Raw genomic sequence first — 22479 nt, 5'->3', positions numbered from 1 at the left:
GCTTTAGCACTTGAAGACTAACTGCTTCTTTGAAGGATTAAAGGATTCCAGCTTAGCATTCATCTGAAGTCTGGAGCATCTAGCTTAGCATTCCTACATCAACCAATGTGGTGGGTGAAAGGAAGCAAATCTGCTGGAACAAACTACACCTGATTTTGGCTAACAGACTTTCCAGAAAGTGACTCTAGTATCTCAGAGTCATGAAACCAGAAGAAAGTGCTCAGTGGGAAATTACAAGGCAAATGTGATGCATCTGCCAATGCATTTGAAAGTGAAGTCACAGATTAAGTTTAAGTTGTGCTTGCTGTAGAATAAACTCCAGCTTTGTTAATTTCTACGATTACTTTGGCTATTACAGTGCTTGCCTTGGTTTTGAACCTGTAGTGCGTGGGCAGCTTTGCAAGTCAGCTTTGTCCTTATCTTGCAGTCTAGCCTCATAATATTTTCAAGCCACAAAATTAAAGCATATTTCTAAACACACACACACACACACACACACACCAAACACACCCTATAATCTTCCTTTTAAAAAATTAGCACCATGAAGAAGGTAATGCATACTGTGTGTGCCAGTGGGATTTGACAGGCTGTAAGAGCCACACCTGTGGCTTGAATCATCCTCAAGACAACTGGTTGTCTTATGTTGACCATCTCAGTAGAACAAAATTATCTTTCAATTATGAAATCATTTCCAGTGACCCAAACATGCTCACAAAAATCTACCTAGTATCTAATATGACAAATCAATATTGTCAATAATGTGATGTGTTAACTCTTTTATCATTTTTATAAAATCTATAATCCCCAGTTTTAGATACTTAATGTCTATCAGTAGTTAGTTAATAATGTGATATCAGCTATGCTGTAAAAAAGTCTTATTGGTAAGTGAACACTACTTTTAAAAATCTTGTGACCAAGCTTTTTGTATGTATGTGATTAGAAGAAATACTCCTTTATAGCTGAATTCTAATTTAAGTCTAAAGATTAGAGTACACTATAGTTGGACTATGTCTCCCACTCTAGCAGTAAGTTACATACAGACACATATGTGATATCTTATTAACTGAACCAATGATGAATTGAGGTATCCACAATGCCCTGAGTGTGGATGGGATCATTTAACAAATAGTCATTTTACCACCTCACTATCACTTTCTCACTTTGTTGATTATGTTTTGGTGATAAACTGTGTTCACAACACTGACAGAGATGACAAGCTGAGATCTGAAATGTTGTATCATGTCAAATCAACTTCATCTAGACAATTGCTCATGTGTCAAGGGCATAGAAAGAAGGCACTGGACATTGAAGAGCGATGTAGCCCATGAAAATACTGTAAACATACAAGGTTTGGAGTTTCCTTAGAGCAAAAAGAGTCACATTTTGTAAACAGTTTGTGCCCAACTTATACAAATGGATAGAGTTCATGATGCAAAATCAGCATTTCAGAGAAATTTTAAGTTTCACTTTACAATCAAATGAATTAATCTCTACGTGTTGTCTTGCATTCTTTAACTCTTAAGAAGTCATGCTGGCTTCACATAATACCTGCACTTAGAGACCTGCAGCCACCATAGTGTTGAAAACAATCAACAGAGCAGAGACACTACCTTTAGAAGCCGTCTGACTATCTTTTATAAAAATTCACTTAGTCTCATGGACAAAGAATCCTACCTTTCCCAAGAAAGGCTATCTGGGATTCTGACTGAAGCTAATTTTCACCTCACATTGTTAAAGATGCCCTGCTGCTATGATTTCTATCCAGTGTTTGCTAGTAGATGAAATTTCTCAAGACTTCTGATTTTGGCTTTCATTTGTGCGTCTTACAACCGCAGATGTTTTAGGACTTGGTGGGTCTCTTTGCTATATTTCTCTTTGAAACAACCTTTTTCTTGTTGGGAGGGAGACAGAAAACACTCAGTAGGAGACAGTAGAGATGTACAGTTGCCCTGGGCAGTAGTAGAGTACCTCCTCCCCACAAGGCCATGGTTTCACTTTAAGTAGCAACAATCCATGATTTCCTAGATTCTGAATCCACAGGCTCCACCTGTAACTGTTTACAGGACCCCAGAGAATCCTGGGACCACCCAGCAGATGATGCCAGCCTATATTCTCTTCTGATAGCACACTGCCAACCTCTATTAAAGTGCATAAACACTCTGAGTTAAAAATAAAAGAAGGAAAGAAAAACAAATGGCTACATGTCTTCCAGCATCCAGCCTGACACCCAGAGGCAGCAGTGGATAGAGCAGGGGGGGGCTCAAAGCTTCCCCACTAGCACGTGATTAGACTGAAGTTTTAGCCTCCAGGGAATTGCTTTCATTTACTAAGGCATTCTTCTTGATGTTACCATATTCAACATCCAAGTTTTCTTTCAACTTGTTGAGCTCAAAGTCATGAATAATTTTGACAGTCATTAACTTTTCTCGTTTGATTTTCTCCACAACGTCTTTAGGAACATCTGGTATCATCCAGGCCAATAAAAATTTAAACAGAAACACAACATGCTAGGCGAGAGAGAGAGAGAGAGAGATAAAGGAAGACCAGTCAGATATACTGTTAGGATCACTGAGGATTTTACCAAGGAGTTCTTACAGGTACCCTTAGAATCCGATAAATTCTCTCGGACATAGGAAGCACAAAGTTTACCATATTTGTATATGTGTGTGCATGCATATGTGTACCCACATATGCATATACATACATGTATTTATCCTCTAATTTTCACCCAAACAATGGAATTAAATAAATGTATATTTAATTTATATTTAAATAACCAATTGGAGAAATGGATCATGAGTATTTGAAAAAAAATAGACCCTCTACTTTATCTGTGCCTTGCCCTAAGAAGCTAATAAAAAATTGTCTAAAATAATCCCAACTTCCTTTAGAAAGGAAAACTCACACTCAACTATGTAATTAGTAACTTATTGTGAAGTGGAAACCAAAGGCATACCAGCCATTTTATTTTAGATTATTAGAACATTTTTAGGAATAAAGAGGCCAGGCCTTCTGAGGACATTAGTGTAGGGAAGAATTGAAAACAAGATCATCAGTTTGATATTCTGTGAGGAGCAGTCGGATGTTCTAGAAGTATGTGAAGGGGCTTTATTTTCATACCAGAAAGCCATGAACACAGGGCCACAGGCTGTGGTATAGTGTGGAGACCATACCCACTCGGTTTGAATCTTTTTCTTTCTCTCAGAGTGTTTTTCTTTCTTTTTACTCATGTGCTTAAAAATATATATTAAAAATGTATTAATATGGGACTGGGTGATGACTCAATGGCTAAGAGCATCAGCTGCTTTTCCAAAGGACCTGGGTTCAAGTCCCAGCTCCACATGGTAGCTAACAAATGTAAATCTGGCTTCCGGCAATCTGACACCATCTTTTGGACTATGTGGCACTTCGTGGAAGTAGTACACAGACATTACATGCAGCAAAACACCTGTATGCATAAAATGAAATTAAAATAAAGTGAAATACATGTAAGAAGAATGCCTTGATAAACTGTGGAAGCCTCAGGAGAAGTCAACACCAGGCTCTTGGGTGCACTTAGATATATTTCCTGAGTGTTCCCCTTATAGTTTTAAAATTACTTATTTATTTATTGTGTGTATGTGTGAACATATGCGTGCCATGTGCAGGTCATAAGTCAACATACAGAAGCTAGTTCTCTCATTCTCTCATGTGGATTCAAAAATGCAACTTGAATTGTCAAGATTGGAGGCAAGCACCCAAGCAACCCCCCCCCCCTTTCTGAGACATTTTGCTAGCCTTCTTCTTTCTATTAAACAAGAAAACACCAGCCCAACACTGTTTTATACTGGTTAGGCTTGAAAGTCTTTTCTGCATTGACCCATCTGATATAGCAGAACTACAGACTGAACTTTTGTGGGCATGATCGTTTGAATATGGTTGGCCCAGGAAGTAGCACTATTAGGAGGTGTGGTCTTGTTGGAGGAAGTGTGTCACTGTGGGGAATGGGCCTTGAGACCCTCCTCCTAGCTGCCTGGAAGACAGACTCTTCCTGGCTGCCTTCAAATCAAGCTGGAGAACTCTCAGCTCCTTCTCTAGCACCATGTCTGTCTGCATGCTGCCATGCTACTTTCTCTGATAATGGACTAAACCTCTGAAACTGTAAGCTAGTCCCAATTAAATGTTTGCCTTTATAAGAGTTGTCATGGTCATGGTGTCTCTTCATAGCAATGGAAAACCTAAGACAGTGGGTTTCTCATAAAAGGTGGGTTTACTACCTCCACACACTAAGCTTGTTACCTTATCCTTTTAATCCTCTGACTCTTGAATGGGCGATACTATTTACAGTACAGTAAAATGTCTGACAAGAAAATGAAAGAATAAAACCAACAGGAACCAAGAGGAAAGAAAACTAGCGAAGACAGCCAAGGCGCAGCCCCATTTCTTTACAGGTAAAAAAAAAAACCATGGCCACTGAAATCTGAGGCAAGACGGGCATTGTAGCAGAGAGCAAACAGGAAGGAAGAATTTGAAAGATCTTGTTCGTCTGTTTGTTTGTTTGTTTGCACTCTTGAACTTGAAGAGTGTGTGTTCAGGTCTAGGGGACTAAGTCAGCATCTACAACAACTGTGTTGTCCAATAGGGAATAACTTGTTTGCGATGTTTCAGATCAGCAGGTGAGGGAATTCTAAGAGTTTGTTCAATTTAAGGTCATGAATATTGAAGGAGACTGGATGGCACTGTAATTTATAACAGCATTAGGAGCTTGACAAAATGGAGCAATATTTTAAACGATTTTCAAGATTGTTAAATTTAAGGTTAAAAAAATAATAGAAACAATTTCAGGCTTTTAATTCCAGAACAAACGAATGTAATATTTGTAGGAAACTTTTCAAAATTCAAGATTTCAAAACCAAACCACTTGAAATTTTTCTTCAGAGAGTTTCTGAAAAATGAATCTAACAAAATTAGGTAGCAAACCAAGGTTTGAAAGGAGATTATTGGCTAGAAGGTGTGTGTGTGTGTGTGTGTGTGTGTGTGTGTGTGTGTGTGTGTATGTACATAACTATTTTGAGGAGCAGGAGGAAGATGATTGTGTATATATAAAGACAGTGTGGTATGCTCTTGTTTGTGATATGCCATTTTAAGATGTCAACAATTATAGCCTAGCACTAAAATATGCACTTCAAAGTTAAAAGTTTGCATACTCATTTCAAGATTGTCAAAATTAAAGTTAAAAAAAATCTCAATGGAAACAACTTTAGGAGTATTACGAAACATCCTTCGGAGCACATGTTCTAAAAATCAGGCTTTCCCTGACCTTGCTGCCATTTCCTTTATTTTGCTGTTGCCAAGGTGCATTTACCAATTTTCTGTGAATAATAAGCTCCCATGGAGACATTGCAAGAGAGGTGAAGATGCAAACTTCCCCATGACAGGTGTGTTTAGAAACAGCTGCTTTGGAGAAGGGCAAAATAGAAGGGAGATAAAAAAAAAAGAGATGAAGAGAGTCCAGGCCAGCTTACTTCCATTACTATGATGAAGGTCATCTTGGCGGCAAGAACATGCCAGAACTGCATGTTATGGCTATACTTATCCTCATGATCAGGAGGGTATCTATAATCTCTGTACCTAGAAAGGAAAAAGAAAAAAAAAATGAACCACACATGGATGGACTTCTAGGTATAGAGAGATGATCTACCATAGATTAATAAATATGATAGATGTTAGATGATCGAGAGATTAATAATCTAGGATAGATATAGATGATAAATAGTTGATAGGTGATAGGTAGTTAAATAGACATAGACATGTAGGTATATGAGAGATAGATAATCTGTGATAAATAGGTAGATAGGTGATAGATATAGATAGGTAGGTAGAATGACAGATGGATGACAGACAGGTATTTAAGGAATGTTTAATAAAGAAACCTGAGTGAGGTATCCTAATCACAAAGGAACACACATGGTATGCACTCACTGATAAGTGGATATTAGCCCAGAAGCTAGCAATATCCAAGATACAATTCACAAACCGCATGAACCTCAAGAAGGAAGACCAAAGTGTGGATACTTCAAACCTTCCACCCATGGAAGGAGTTACAGAGACAAAGTGTGGAGTAGAGACTGAAGAAATGACCATCCAGAGACTGCCCCACCTGGGGATGTATCCCATATACAATCACCAAACCTAAACACTGTTGTGGATGCCAACAAGTGCTTGCTGCCAGGAGCCTGATATTGCTGTCTCCTGAGAGACTCTGCCAGTGACTGACAAATACAGAAGTGGATGCTCACAGCCATCCATTGGACTGAGCACAGGTCCCCAATAAAGGAGCTAGAGAAAGGACCTAAGGAGCTGAAGGGGTTTGCAGCCCCATAGGAGTAACAACAGTATGAATTAACCAGTACCCCCAGAGCTCCCAGGGAATAAACCACCAACCAAAGAGTAAACATGGTGGGACTCATGGCTCCAGCTGCATATGTAGCAAAGGATGACCTTGTTGGACATCAATGGGAGGAGAGGCCCTTGGTACTGTGATGGCTCTATACCCCAGTAGGGGTGAATGCTAGGGCCAGGAAGTGGGAATGGGTGGGTTGGTGAGCAGGGGGTGGGTGGGAGGAGATTGGGGGAGCATGTTTTTAGAGGAGAAACCAGGAAAGGGGATAATAAATTTATTTATTTATTGAAATATAAATAAAGAAAATACCCAATAAAGAAAAGAAAAGAAAAGGAAAAGAAACCTGACATAAGTTTTTATTATTTCTCTTAGGAAATTGGGTACCAATGCAGGTCATAAATACAAGATAATGCTAAACCTTTTCCTATTCATGCAGCTCTAGGCCTGTGCTACTTACCCAAGTACATCCCTATAATTAGAGATAAACCAGGGGAACTTATTTAGTCTAATGCAAACTTCTCTCAGCAGTGAACAGCTTCCATGTCATTTTATTGAAATCCTCCTCCTATCTCACCCTTCTGGCTTATTTATTATGTGGGCCACTTCTGGTTCCCCGAGACTTCATTTTCCTTTAGATGTATCGATGAGGCAATGCTCTCTGTCTGTATTATTTCCAGTGCTCAAATTTTCCGATTACTCTCTACCACAAAGACATCAGACTGATCTTCAAAATTCAGTCCCATCTTTTACAAAATAATGAAACCAAGAAGTCAGACAACAGAGACCTCAGTCTTGAACACTGAGTCATAATCCTTTAGTATCTAAGTGTACTATAGATCAGTGGCTTTGTTTTTCTGACTGTCCTGTAATGGTTTTCTTGCTTTATTAGAATTCCCAAGGAAGAATTCAGAGTGGGGTTGAAATTAAGATTAAAGGCTCTTGTATATACATATATGTGCATATGTCTATTGGTCTGATATGTACTGACTGTTTATGATTTATCTACTATCTATCTATCTGTATTATCTATTTCTATCATCTATATATCATATAGTATCTCTGCTTATCAATCTATTTATCTACCATCTATGAAAATATATATCTTTATCATATATTTATATCATCTGCCTATTTATCTCTATCATCTATCAATTATATATATCTAGCACATATATTTTTCTTTGATCTTTACTATCTCTGCCTATTTATCTCTATCATCTACCAATTATATATGTCTAGCACATATATTTTTCTTTGATCTTTACTATCTCTGCCTATCATTTATCATCTCTGTCTATTAATCTATCTTCATTATTTATGTACCTATATCATCTGTTTACTATGTATATATTTATGAATTTATGTATCTATTTATGTATGTATCTATTTATCTCTTTTCTATTTATCTATCATCTATCAACCAAACTACTTGTCTATCTACATCAGCCATCTTTCATCTACAGATCTCTATTATTAACCCAACTAGTATTGACAATTATTTTTATATTCTATGGTATGAAGAATGCCACAGAACATGATATACTGGGTGTGGTAGTAACAGTTCACATGTCCCACCTCACAATCCTATGCTGAAGAAAACCTTTAAGGTGGAATGAAGGCTGGTGAACTGGCCCAGTTAATATTAATATGTATATATTATTTATATGCATATATGTATATATACACATGTTATTATTTTATTGTTATTTCTCCATTTCTTAATATATTTTCTGAGAATAAATGGTGAAACTCAGGTAATTAACTATACTGACTGATTGAAAGGACTTTTGGATAAAGTCCAGGGAGCATGGGCTAGATAGTGAGCAATATTTTCAATAATTCAAAAATAGTAAATTATTTAAAAAAATATGACCTCTATCCATAATGTCCCTTCCTTTTATGCAGTTTGCCAGGTTATACAATGCGTGAATTCCAGAACTGATATCAACCCAAGAAATCTGTTGCCTCAAGTAAACCTTTTAGACAATAGGACACACATTAAGAAAAAGATAATTTAAGAAAGACATTAAAAGTACAGTGCTAAAGCCTAAACAGAAAAAGACCTGCAGGTGACGAAGTCTTTTTTCTCCATGGGCACTGTGTGGTTGGGAAAGTCAGCTATCAGGAACACTGACAGGCTGTTATTGACGTATCCACTCAAGGGCTCTGTGGAATTCGTTGAGTAGGCATAGAAGTAAACTAACCGGGGGATGATGTCAGATGTGAATGAGACAATGAAGGCCTGATGGGCAAAGGGAGAGAAAGATGATGAGCTCAGCCCAGCACTCAAAGTCTGACTTGTATGCAAGCCCACTTTTTTGAGCCACATGAATGTGAGATGACTTAAACACCACTCTAAAGCATGCAAAGGCTCAGCGGTAGCATGGAATCAATTTTCCATGATTTCCTAACTACAAAATATCTAAGTTAAGGATTGAACCTATGGGTATTTGTTGCTCCAAAGCATGTTCATTGTCCTTGGCTTTGCCAGGGCTCATGTTCCTGACTGACACATGCACTGTCCTTAAAAAGAATTCCCTCTGTCAGGGCTAGGGGAGAGATATGCAGGGATAGGGGAATTAATTGGTCTGTATCTCTGAGTGATTTTGTATCTATATGTGTATTTCTGTTTGTATTCATGTGTGTCTGTATATATTCTTAAAATCTGTGTGTATGTGCTTATAGGTGCATATGTCTGTATAGGTCTGTATGGATGTACCTGTGTGGATTCATGACTATGTCTCTTTGTTTGTCTGTGTGTAGCCGTGTCTTGTGTCTGTGTATTGAGTGTGTCTATAGTGGCTGATGAATGAAGGACGGTGGGTTGACACTTAATTGTAGCTTACTACAAGTAATTTCAGAGCTTCATTCTATGGGAGTGCTATTTTTTTCCAAAATAAAATAATCACAGAAATAGTTTGTATATTCTAGATCACATGAGTGCACTTAGAACCATCTAGCTGACTCTGGCGCCAGTGCATTTGGTGGTATACATTTAAAAACCCCTTTCTAGAGCTGAAGGGGATTGCAACTCTATAGGAAGAACAACAATATAAACTAACTGGACTCCCCCACCCCCAGAGTTCCCAGGAACTAAACCACAAACCAAAGAGTATACGTGGAGGGATTCATGGCTCCAGCTACATATGTAGTAGAGGATGGCCTTATCTGGCATCAATGGGAGGGGAGGCCCTCGGTTCTGTGGAGGTTTGATGCCCCAGCATAGGGAGATGATAGGTGGGAGTGGCTGTATGGGTGGAGGAGCACCATCTAGAGGCAAAGGGGAGCAGGGATGGGATAGAGGGTTTGAGGAGGGGAGACAGGGAAGGAGGACAACACTTGAACTGTAAATAAGCAAAATAAGCAGGTTTTTTTTTTAAAGATAAAAAAATAAAAATAAAATCCTTTTCTGTTCTTCTATGGAAATGAGTTATATTTTGTATTTCTGTTGCTTATTGAATATGTCTGACACACTTTTCACACAATCGGTAATTTCAGAACAAAATTTAAAAAAACGGTACATAGCAGTGTTTCATAGTTTTCATGGGTTTGGAGTTTTCTTTTTCTTTATTTTTTCCAACTCTTGCTTTATGCAGTATTTATATGCATTATTCTTTTATTTTCTAAGCTGTCTATGACTAACTTTTGTTTGTGTTTCTTTACTGCTTCTCTTCATGTGTTGTGTCTCTGCGTTTTCCTTTGGCAGCTGAAGTCATATGCTTAGGGTAGGTTTCCTGTCTTAGCATTATCAGGTAAGGATTTTTCTATAGTGGTTCTCTAGCTCATTTCTCCATGTACCCATTGTATTTAAGCTTCATAATTTCAACCACATTTCCTTTACACAGAGCTTTCTAAAATAAATCACAAATATTCAGTTGTCAAATCTCCTTTTGATTATCTCAGTAAAACTTCAATTGAAAAAACATAATTTTTACAATTATGAAGGCTATAAAATTAGTATCCATAAAATGTCATTTTAAAATTCATCTTATAATACATAAAATAAACAAATTTATATTTATATGTACATATGTGTATCCTCACTCCTTGACTGCATTGTTCAAACATGTTATATTATCACCGATTTTCTGCCTAGATTGGTGCAATTTGTAAAACAATATCATGAAATTCCAATGAGAAAGTACTGTTTTCTTCCTATTGCTCTTTCTTAGAAAATAACATTTAGGATAGCTTGTCCTTACAAAACTATCACTGTGATAAAATTGGTGCCAATGAGGATTGAGTCAGGTGCCATTCACATTTCTCCACCCCAATAGATAAAAAAAAGAAATGCAAAGTCGTCCCATGGAAAGAGGCACACTTACATTGGTTGCAACAGAAACGATGGCCATTCCAAAAAGAATGTCTTGCCAGACACCTATGGAGTGGGCTTTAGCTGCGACAGGTCTCCTGTACTGAGTTGTCAGCTTCCAGGCATCCACTCGGATTCCCATGATGTTGTTCATGAGAGCAAACAGGGGTGCCAGAGGAAAAGAGGCCACAAACAGCGTGACAAACCCGAACTGGATAACTGAAGAGACACGGGCCATCCATCATTATGACACAGAGAGAAGGTCCATTCATCCTGTTCCTGCCACCTATACACTCACCACTTTTCAGTTGGCTTGTTAGGAAGTGAGTAACAGCACTGATTCACCTCTCCTTGCTTTTTAAAGGAACAAATAAATAATCAGAGGGAGAGGCAGTGTGTGTTTCCAGGTGTTAGTCTCAGATCTTCACCTAGAAAACTAGTTCATCTAGTTTTAACTTCAGTATCTTCAACACCAAAATTAAATATAGCCAATGAGTCCACTGCACAATTATCTCATGACTAAAGGAATAAGTGAGAGTTAAAATTAACTATAAATTAAGTCTTGGTTGGCTCTCAATGCACAGAAGCTAATTTTGTTATAAATGTTTCACATCTTTATGCCAGCACCAAACTCTCCTGCCTGTGCATATGTATTCATTAGAACTTATACAGTGAGGAAAAAAATACTATTTTATCACCTTATAAAGCAGTATCTACCCATTGTACACCTAAGCTGCCTAAAATAAGATTTCCCATCTCCTTGTGCAATAATGTACATAGTATTATCTAACTAAGGCCATAAAATATAGAGTATATTATGGTAATTTTAATTTATCTTGAAGGATTAAAAATGTCTTATATCACAATAACAGATTTTAGATGAAATATATAGCATATCTAATAAATGCTAATCATGTAATGGTTTTCAGATTATCTCCTTTGTTGCACCATGATTTTGGTAATAGGTACATAACTGCCCTCTATAGGTGCAGCAAGGCAGGGGATGTCTGTGAGCAGAAGCACCCCTGATAGACCACACAAGAAGCCAAAGCACCAGCCCTCTAGGATTTCACCCCAGTGTGTCTTCTTTGTTTGACCACCATGACAAGGAAAAAGGGAACCATTTTCTCCACCTATCCATCCTTTCATCTGTCCAACAACCATTTACCTTCCATCCATCCATATATACATCCAAGTACTTTCCCTCAATCTATCGGTTCTACACACACACACACACACACACACCTGCCATCTGTATATATATTCATCTACTATCATACATCTTTCTGCATTAATTCATCCACCCACTCATTCATTCATACATCTTTATGCTATCCATATACCTATCCACCATATGTGTATATGTGCCATCCATTCATTTGCACACCTATCCATCTATCTACCTATCCACTAATCTATTCACCACCCATCTACACATACACGAAATCACATATCCTTCCATCTCCCAGTATTCATGTATCTACCATCATTCATCCATCTGCCATCGATTTCATACATAAGGAAATTGCAAGAAATGAAAACTATTCATTTTATTAGTGTTGATGCTGCCTCAGAGTCACAGTTGAAAATTACCTGTTTCCAAGTACTCATAAAACAGCCTACGGTGTCCGTACATCTGAAGGTCATGATCTTGCTCCCAACGACTGTACAGTTTCTCAGAGTGGGTTCGGGCTCTTCGGCGTCTCCACCAATTAAAAATCAAGCTGTCAGAAAGGATAAAAGTTGACATGAGTCAGAGAGGCAGTGTGTTAAGTCTGGAAACTATCAGAAAGAGAGACTAAGTACCCTAAGCTAACTCAATAGGAGATAAAGTCCCAATGAAAACCTAGTATATTGTTGTCCACAAGTGGTGGTACTTAGGTTAATAGAGCATATTAACGGAGGTGGTCAGGGCTTGGGGCAATGGCCAATTTCCATGCCTCTTAATGCTTAAAAAACAATTATAGAAAGGAGCAATTGAGCATAACAGAAAATGTAAATGAAAGGAAAAGCAGAGGCTTATTTAAGTAAATGCAATATATTACAAGACACTAACCAACCAAATTCTATACCATATAATGTAGATTATGGTAGTGTTGGATTGTGCAAAGAAATAAGTTTGTTTTCTAACTATCCAATTAATCCATACAATAGATACACTGACAGAATTAATGTTAAACACAAAAGCACTTGGTATCAAATACCTTCTGAAGTTTGCTTCTAAGAGATAATCCTAGAATCAAGTTAGCTCAACCTGATTAAAAGAGACCAACAAAAAAGAGGCAAACATCCTCATCAGTGTGAAGAGCATTTGAAAGGAAAACCAAAGTAAGAACGTGCAGGGTCATATACAAGTGAATGGTATGAAAAAAATAAATGATTGAAATAAAACAAACACTGAGCTGTGGTTAGAATGTGTTGCTGCTGGATAGTGGATCCTTCTGGTACCATGTTTTGGGAGTGGAAGAAAAAAAACATATTCACAGTTTTACAAAACAAACAAACAAACAAACAACCCAAAACAAAAATCTATCAAAGGTCCAAGACAATAATAATGGATGCTCTCAGCATGCTCAACCTGAATTTCAAAGTCTGCAATTTTATGCCTTTAAAGCAGTAGTTCCCAAACAGAGTGATTTGGCAAGGGCAGATCTGCAGTATTGGGAAACAGTTTTCAGTTGTCACAAGGGGGAGGAGATGGCCAAGCACAAGCACCACTTCCTGGTGACTCCGAGAATGCATCTACTTAGCCCGAAGTGCAAATGGAAACATGGAGAAGCCTCAGGTCACACATGACTGAGTGGCCTCATGAGAGTACTAAAAAGCAAAAAGATAAAATTTATGATAAAACATTTTCTACACATATACTTAAAAAAGAAGAAAAACAAGAGTTGGTAGTTAATGCTTTTTTTTTTTTTTTGGTTTTTCGAGACAGGGTTTCTCTCTGTGTAGCCCTGGCTGTCCTGGAACTCACTCTGTAGACCAGGCTGGCCTCGAACTCAGAAATCCTCCTGCCTCTGCCTCCCAAGTGCTGGGATTAAAGGCGTGCACCACCACGCCCGGCTTAGCTAATGCTTTTTGAAGGATTAGTGCAAATTAAAAAATATATATGCATCCAGGTAGGAAAGGCGTCAAATAGCACGAATAAGTGCACATTGACAAAGGAGACACACACAGCCAGAGAGTCATCCTCTCATGTTAATTAATCAGGTAAGTGAAAAATAAGACCCTAAAGAGGCAGAGTTCATATGTGCAAAATGCATGAAAGAATAAAAAACATTATCACATGGACTGCTGCAGCAACTGTGTACTGAAAAGAACACTTAGATCCAAACTGAAACACAAAAAGGGGGTAAAAAGGAGGGCACACAGTGTAGGGTGGGGACACTTAGGACTTCCAAATGCTCTTCTGTGAGCTACTTGCCACAGGAAATGCTGGATTCCCACAGCACAGGCAATTACCTTTAATGGTACACTAATTACTTCTGCTCTGTTAAAACCATTTTTATTACCTATGATCTATTTGAAGCTATTTTTGAATAACTGATATTTGTCCCAAATCAAAATTTATATTTTGTGTATGATTTTCTTCAACATTTTCTAAAATGAGAGCTTACTGATTTTATTTGTTATTTATTTATTTATTTATTTATTTACTTACTTATTATTTTTGCAATCAGGCCAAAAATAAATTAGTCATGTTTGTACATATCACAGATTTCTGATATCTTCATTTCCCCCAGTTATCTATAGAACTAGTCTTTCAGCAATCCCATACTCCTGTCATTAACAAAGTTTTATACTGAGCTTTACAATCAAGTGGAGTAACTTACTTTATCTTTGTTTCCTAATTTCTTAACTTCCCACATAGTGTTTAGAATCTGCTTGTCTATACCGAAAATAATGCTGATGTTTTCATGACATATATGCATGTGTCAACATAGGGGAAAAGGACAGTTTTACTATGTTGTGATACACAGTGCAGAAACACACCATTTTTCTCCATTAATATGTTTTCAGTTTCATAAAATAGATAGGAAATAAGCCCATCCCTGGCTTCAGATTGCTTCTAAACAAGTGTCAATCCCCACACAAATTAAGGCTTTTATTATTTTCTCTCTTTTCATTGGTGGAGCTATTCCTCTGATGTACGCTATCAGCTGGTATTTTTGTTATATGTACATTTATATAACATGTATGTATATTTATATATACATAAAATATATACGTATATAATGTGTTCATTATTGTGGTTTTGGAGGAGGGAGCAATTCTTTTACAAATAACATAAGTTCTCTAGTGTTTCCATGCCCATACAAGATAACAGAAGATTAAATATAAACAAACAAACAAAAAACTTCAAAAGTTCAATGTTTAGTAATAGTTACAATTAAATACAGCATCCCAGGGCTCAGGCACCATCTGGTAAAAGGGGGCAGAAAGAATGTAAAAACCAGAGGTCAGAAGGACTGGAAGATTGTGAAGCGGTGTCTTCTGGAGAGGACAAGATTCTTGTACTCACACACTCGTAGTCCCTGTGGCTGTTACACACAACCTCAAAACAGTCAGCATTCCAGCCTGAAGTAGTGTATGTATGTGTGTGTGTGTGTGTGTGTGTGTGTGTGTGTGTGTGTGTGGTCATTAGCAGTTAACCTTGGTTGATGGATTCTGGAGAATAGAAATCATCTTTCTTTAAAACTGTGGCCCCTGCTAGGTTGATCACCCTGAAGTGGATGGCCACACACTCATGAGTACATGTCAGTATAAACTGAACTAATGAAGCACAGCAAAAGAAAAGTGAGAGAAGAGGAAGTTAGAAGTGGGTGGCAAGGTAGTGAGTAGCGGCTCTAAGAGGAGTTAAGGGACGAGCAGGGTGAATAGGATTAAAGTACACTATATGCATGCATGGAATTCTCCAAGAATCAATACAAATTCTGTGTTATGAGATTTTGAATTTTAAAAGTATGATATGCAATATGTAGAATAAGCTACTGAGGATCTAATATGTTGATTCCCCAGTTACTCAAGCAGCAGAAATGCACACTTAAAGGTTCCACGCAGTGTGAGGTTCATGCCTTAAATCTTAGCACTCCAGGTGGATGGATCTCTGTAAATTGTGAGTTCGAGGCCAGCCAGAGCCACATGGTGAGATGCTGTCTCAAAGGGGTACCAAGAAAAAAAAGCTTATACTGAAACATCACATTGTACTCAGTAAATCTCTATATGCAAATGAGTATATACAAGTATCATTTGTTATTGAAAGTAAAACTAAAAAAAGAGCTTTGATGGCCACACACAAAAAATAAATACAACCAGAGCCTTTATTACAGTGGCATCTTACACTGTTCACTGAACATGAATTATTTCTGTTTGCACAGATGTTTTTCTAACAAAAATAACATGACAGTAATAAATATTCCTATCTTCTTGCACCTATTTAAATTAAATATACAATATGTGAGTCATACATACGGTTGAAAGGCTTCATGGATGTTTGCAAAAATCTGTTTTCCAATCATGATGATGGTTAGCTGGGTGGTCAGCTCTACCAGACAGCCTGCAGGACCACACTGTTCAGAAACAAGAGAGGAGGGGTTGGAGAGATGGCTTAATGGTTAAGAACACCGACTGTTTTCCCAAGGGTCCTGAGTTCAAATCCCAGCAACCACATGGTGCCTCACATCCATCCGTAACAAGATCTGACACCCTCTTCTGGAGTGTCTGAAGACAGCTAGGGTGTACTTACATATAACAAATAAGTAAGTAAATCTTTAAAAAAAATCTTTAAAAGAAACGAGAGGAGAAAACAATGATGGAGGTGGAGAAACAGAATTTTGTTACATCTGGAATATCTGAAACTCAAGAAGTTATAGTCAGGAGTTATAATATGGTTGGGCAAGGCAGTGATGAAATTCAGAAGCCCATCAGTCCTACAGACCATGCACCAGTGTAGCTTCATTACATCCATTTGTATATTCTGCTGGAGATACATACTTCTTAGTCTTATTCTTAAACACCACCACCACCACCCAAATATGAATCCTTATGTCTGTCTGGGCTCTGTGGCATAATTTTCATGTGACCAATTCAGAAAACATTGGTCATTTCAACTGAGCCATAGAAGAACCCCTCCTTGATTCATTAACCTTTCCTGGAAGCTTTCAGGAATAAAAGACCCATTCTACTTACTTCATATTTTACTGCCATATTTTACTTTATATTTTATGTGTGTTCATATTGCCTGTGCAAGAGATTTTCTTTCTGCATGCCTAACATTCTTTTCCTGGCTCTCAAGGAGTTAAGGAACTCCAATCTCTTACCTGAACAATGAGAGGACTTATGGAGAAAAGGACAAAGAGCCCGAGAAATCACTTCTTTACTTATTGCCCCCCCACCACCAACACACACACACAGACACACTCACTAAACTGCAGATGTTTACTGCCTGAAGCCAGAAGAGTCTGACTCCAGAATAACAGAGAGCTAAATAAAATATTCTTCATAGTAAGCTACTTTTACTCTCACAAAACCAATTTTTGCATCACCTCAAGCTGCCAATGCTCCACCCCCAGTGGCTGCTGTCCAGAGAGAGAGCAGATGCCAGACAGGCTCCCAGCAATGGAGTCAGACTTCTACAACTTGATAATATCTGAGTTAGTCCTAGAGAGAAAGCCATGTCTTTATTATCTGAGGCCACACGTCTGACCTGGAAGAGAGTTCTTACCTCTTCGCTTCTCCATATGTTGAACATATATGTGTACCTCCCAGGATATCCCACGAACTTCCCTTTAAAGAAGGCCACATAGAAGCAAGATGAGTAATAGTTCACAAATTGGAAGAGAAACATCTTCAGAGTGAGGCTGCTCTCATACTCCTGGTGAGTTCGTGGTATTTCTGCCAATAATAACCATCAAGGATAAATGCATTTCCTTGAATGCTATACTTAGAATGCTATTCATACCATTTAAAAATGTGTGAAAATGCTCTTCACTCTGACCTCAGTTGACCAATATTAAAGAGTTGTGTGTTTGTGCTGGCTTTCTGTTGGTCATGTTGTGTTGATCCCACAGCTGTGAAAGTCTAGGAAGCAGTCAGTACATTTCAATTGTGGGAGTTTCTCTAGGAATAAGGCTGTCTGAATATGCAATCTGAATGCCTTTAAGATTGGAAGTACCTGTCCCCATCACTGCTAGACACTTCAGAAAATCCTATCATGCTTCTTTCCCCTTTGTCCATGGTCAAGCAGGTTGAAGCCAGGCAAGCTTATGCCAAGGGCTAAGATGTTTCTAACTACATTACACTTTTCCTCTCATGAACTAAACTGTGACTGCAAATGGTGGCAGATGTAGCCTGTGGTTTTTCTCTCCTTAGTTAAAATGTAGTCATACTTGTAATTTAACAAATTCTAAAGATAAGAAGATATTAAGTTCTCTCCAAAGCCCATTAGAACACTCCGAGGAGCCCAATGAGTAAGGGAACACACTTTATTTCATGAGTTGATAATTTCTCAGTAGAACAGCTGACCCAGATATGCTCAAAGACACTTTTAGAAGTAGGACAACCAGAATTTTAAGGACACAATAGCTTCCATTTTGATGAAGCTCACTTGCATTCATTAATAATGCCTCAGAGGTCAGGGATACTTTTCACTAATGAAATCCATGACTTCTTTGTGTCTTTAAGAGCAGTTTATTTGCTGTGATCTGCTCACTTGCTCTTGCCCAGAGAATGTAAACTTGAGTTAGTATTCAAGATTTGAAGATGGTGCAGACTACTTCCAAGCAGTGCTTGCCCATTGCTCTTCCTGCCTCTGTGTGGAGCAGTGGTATGAACATATGGCCCGGGTAGGGTAGCAACGAGTGCTGTGAAAAGGGATGCCCTTGACTGCTAAGGAGCTAGATGTGTCTATCTCTAACTTGTCCAGAATTGGTGCTCTTTGCAGTACTCCTTGCTCAAACCCTAGTCTCACCTACAACTCCACCACCTTCCCATTTTGGGAGAAAATTCAAAACTTCAACAACAAAATATCTAGGTTGCAACAGATGCTGCCTAAATAGATACAGTATTCTAGATTCAAGTAAGAGGAACTAATGCAGTGTTTTTATTTTGTTATTTCTTTTCTTATTTCAGAATGAATTCCAGAAGCAAATACCTTTCAAGAGCAAAAGGAGACAATCTCATGATTTTAGTACAATGTAGGTTCTGACCAGGGTTCAGCTAGCTCCATCCAGGGAATGCTGAAATAAGAGCCCTCAAAAAATGACTAAGGAGTTCTGAACTTATTAGAGTTTTCTTACTTCCATTATGAAATGACTGAATGTGAACCTTAAGGAATTCTTAAAAATCAGGTGTGGATCTACTTAGAGCACAAAAAATCCTAAAAACTGATCCCTTCAGATGTCAACAAAGTGGGAGAGGGATCAAAGATGGAGATGCAGTGTTTACTGAAACCCACGGTCTAAATCACTCTTCATAATTTGGCCAGCTTACCCATTTTCGTAATCCAGGCAGATATCTTCTCATAAAAAAAATTCAGTATCAAAATGACAATGCAGTTCAGGCATGATCCAGAAAGAGCGGTGGCCAGCTGCGGAGTGAAGAAGCTCTTCACGCTCTGCAGGGTGGCTTCGCTTTCCATGAAGCTGGCAAAAGTGGCAAAGACTGACAGGCGGTATATGATGATGGACACCATGCTGCTGAGGAGGAGAGCCATCTGAGGGGAGAACCAAGACTCACTGGATGTGCCATTTTCCCATTTTGTTCTATTTGCTCAACAGCTCCTTGGGCAAAGTAATTTGTCTTATCATAGAGGCAATAGATAGGCCACAGCAAGGTAGAAGACTTAAAAAGGAACTGTTATGTGGCTAAGGGTTAAACATAAAAGAGGGAAAAACCATGATGGGTCACATTGTCAGCTTGACAAAAGGCAAGCCACTGGACATGTCTGTCGGTGGATTTATCTAGATTAAGTTCACTGAGGTGGAAAGACCATTTTAAACTGTGGGTGACACTGCTCCATAGGACTGAGATCTGGGCAGAAATATAAGGGAAAAGTGAAATGAGTACCAGCATCCATCTCTCCTTGCTTTGTGACTACGCATGAAACGTGGCCAGCTGCCTCAGGATCCCATTGCCACATATGCTCTGCTGTGGTGGTGTATGTCCTGGAACTATGAAGTAAAATATCTATCTATTGCCTATCTATCTATCTATCTATCTATCTATCTATCTATCTATCTATCTATCTATCTATCTATCTATCTTATTTTTTATCAATATAAATTATCTTTTAAAGTTTTAAAGAAAGTAAGAAATAATCCTGAACCAGAGACTATGTGGCCACAAATGAATTCCCCTTTCAGGGAAAATTTGCCAGAACACTAGACTTTAGTGACATAGTTCTCACATCAACATATACATTGTATATTGCAAGGCAGCTCCATATCAATTTAATGATTGGGAAACTCTATTCTAAAGTTGAAGAAGCCAATCAAATTGACTGATAGGAAGAAAAACTAAAACAGAACAACCATTCTAGGACCAGAATTGAACCCGAGGTGTCTATCTGTACCCTTTTTTCTTCATTTTTTTTTCTTCTAAAAGTTCTTACATAAGCTAAAAAATATATGCCAACCAACTCTTTTAAGATATAAAAAATATTTTAATAACAACTGTTTAAAAGTACAGTGTGTACTTTTAGTTTACACCTCCATTTGACATTCTCTCACTCCTCTTCCCCAAATTAAAGGCTAACTGTAGAGCGTACACAAATTAGGAAGGGGAAGGAAATGAAAAAAAAAATCATATTGGTAAATTAATGTGTTAGCTAAAGATGTGGAGAGAAACTCACTCACTCACCACAGGAGTTGTCTTCCTCAGATTTTATTCTGCTTATTTCAGTAAGAAAAGGAAGTCTCAGAGTTTAATTGCTCGGTCACATGTATAGAGACTTTAAGAGAAATACAGGCCAGACTGCAAGATGATTGTGACACTCTTCTTTGGTGCAAGGTATCAGTCAATGAGACATACAGGAGAGGGCTGTGAAGTTGGGACTCGCCCCTATATCGTTCTACAAATTTTCATGTTGGGAAAAATCTATGTAAATTATGGCATGCTTTGTAAAAGAGGAATATGCAATTCAGGAAGAGTGAAACATTGTAGGAAAGATCTGAGAACTGATACAGAGAGAGCTGTGGAGATAACTGTGGCCCATAGGTGATTATGTTTATAGAAACAAAAAAGGATTCCAAAATGCTGCTTACCCCAAAGGTCACTGTGGTCCCTGACACAAAGTACCATGGGATGCGATGGCATAGAGGCATGTGTGGCTCCATTTCCTGTAATATTAGAAAAATAACAAAGTAACACTTTGTCCTCGCCATTGAGACTCCAAATGACAGGAGGAATATGAAGAAGTACACCGAAGGTAGAGCCCACACAGATGGTTCTCTTGTCACATAGACCATGGAAAGTGACACCTTCCCTTGAACAGAAGGCCATTAGACCTCAAGTGACATTCTATCTAAGGTAAGAGAGATAATTGAGGCAACCTGCTTCCTATGTGCTGGGTTGCAGCAGCCTCCAGAGCCCGACATAGAAGAGACCAAGCCCAAACCTACCCACTGAGAAACAATGAGAGTCAATTTAATTCCATCTGGAGTGTTTTCCCTCCTTGCTTAATAGCACATGAAATCCCTGTCTTATTACCCCAAACAAAATGTCAGGCTCTTCTACCTCAGTCATCATGGATGTTAATACTCAAGATAATAATTGGATCAATTAGCATTCTGAGCCACAGTCAAACATATATTTTTATTTCTGAAGTAAATAAATACAGTACAGGAAAGCTGGTAGGAGACATGCAAACCATGAAATTCTATCAAAAAACAAAAACAAAAACAAAACAAGATTCTACATTTATGGATATTCAGTTTGGACAAAGAGCTACAGAACTTCACTGGGATGAGAAGCCTACTAAGAGCTCCATGGATATGAAGGCTGTGCATACATGTGGGCACAAGAGCTCCTTTACACTGTGGCCCTGTATGCACCCACTAGGGACCAGTGTGTGTGTGTGTGTGTGTGTGTGTGTGTGTGTGTGTGTGTGTGTGTGTGCGCCCACACACTTGTACAATCAATGCAGACCCACAAGTGAGCATTCTGGTTGTACTTAAACACTAAAATCTATTGCTAGAAATGAAAATTTTCAGCTTCTTTGTTTCGATTCCATTAAGGCTAAATGGAGTGAATGACTCAGGGAGAATCAATACACACCTCTTGCCCACACTTAAACCCCCCAGTTCAACCTTTCATTCTGTCAATTTTGAGTGAAACTAAGAGGCCTGTCTCTGTTTTCTTTTTATACTAAAAAATAGGAAACAACACACACACACACACACACACACACACACACACACACACACAGTATCATTTTCTATTCAATGTCTCTTCCTAAAACCTGGTCTGATTTGATAAGAAATGTTCCTCAGAGGTTCATTCATTTGAACACTTAGTGTCCAGCTGATGGCACTGTATGGAACCTTTAGGAGTTGTAGTCTTGCTGGAGGAAGTGTATCAGTGTCAGAGTCTTTCAACATCTATAGGCTAATCCCAGTTCCTGTCTCTCTCTCTCTCTCTCTCTCTCTCTCTCTCTCTCTCTCTCTCTCTCTTTCTGTGTGTGTGTTCTCCTGCTTTCTTCCTGTGTGTGCACCTATATATCTTTATTTGCCTCTTTCTGTCTCTCTGTCTCTTGTCTCTCTCTGTCTGCCTCGGCTTCTCTGTCTAT

General features: G+C 38.3%; 1 protein-coding gene across 3 annotated transcripts in view; it reads right to left on the bottom strand.

The window, feature by feature from the left end:
• Window positions 1-1752: 1752 nt before the first annotated feature.
• Window positions 1753-22479, bottom strand: part of Ano5 (anoctamin 5) — an 86443-nt gene continuing 65716 nt past the window's right edge. The window contains exons 13-21 of one of the 3 annotated variants that reach the window (XM_021212101.2): window positions 20957-21031; window positions 19185-19407; window positions 17419-17480; window positions 16167-16264; window positions 12288-12418; window positions 10708-10913; window positions 8446-8624; window positions 5505-5610; window positions 2223-2507 (exon numbers count right to left, since the gene is read on the bottom strand). In XM_021212101.2, coding sequence (XP_021067760.1) covers window positions 2286-2507; window positions 5505-5610; window positions 8446-8624; window positions 10708-10913; window positions 12288-12418; window positions 16167-16264; window positions 17419-17480; window positions 19185-19407; window positions 20957-21031 — 1302 coding nt within the window. In that variant the 3' untranslated portion in view covers window positions 2223-2285. Of the gene's footprint in view, window positions 2508-5504; window positions 5611-8445; window positions 8625-10707; window positions 10914-12287; window positions 12419-16166; window positions 16265-17418; window positions 17589-19184; window positions 19408-20956; window positions 21032-22479 lie in introns of all 3 variants that reach the window. The other 2 variants (XM_021212092.1, XM_021212109.1) reach the window with 2 other exon arrangements.

Source organism: Mus pahari, chromosome 1, assembly GCF_900095145.1.
Source record: "Mus pahari chromosome 1, PAHARI_EIJ_v1.1, whole genome shotgun sequence".
Classification (NCBI taxonomy): domain Eukaryota; kingdom Metazoa; phylum Chordata; class Mammalia; order Rodentia; family Muridae; genus Mus; species Mus pahari.
The sequence above is the reverse complement of the archived record's forward strand: the minus strand, read 5'-3'. Positions and strand labels throughout refer to the sequence as shown.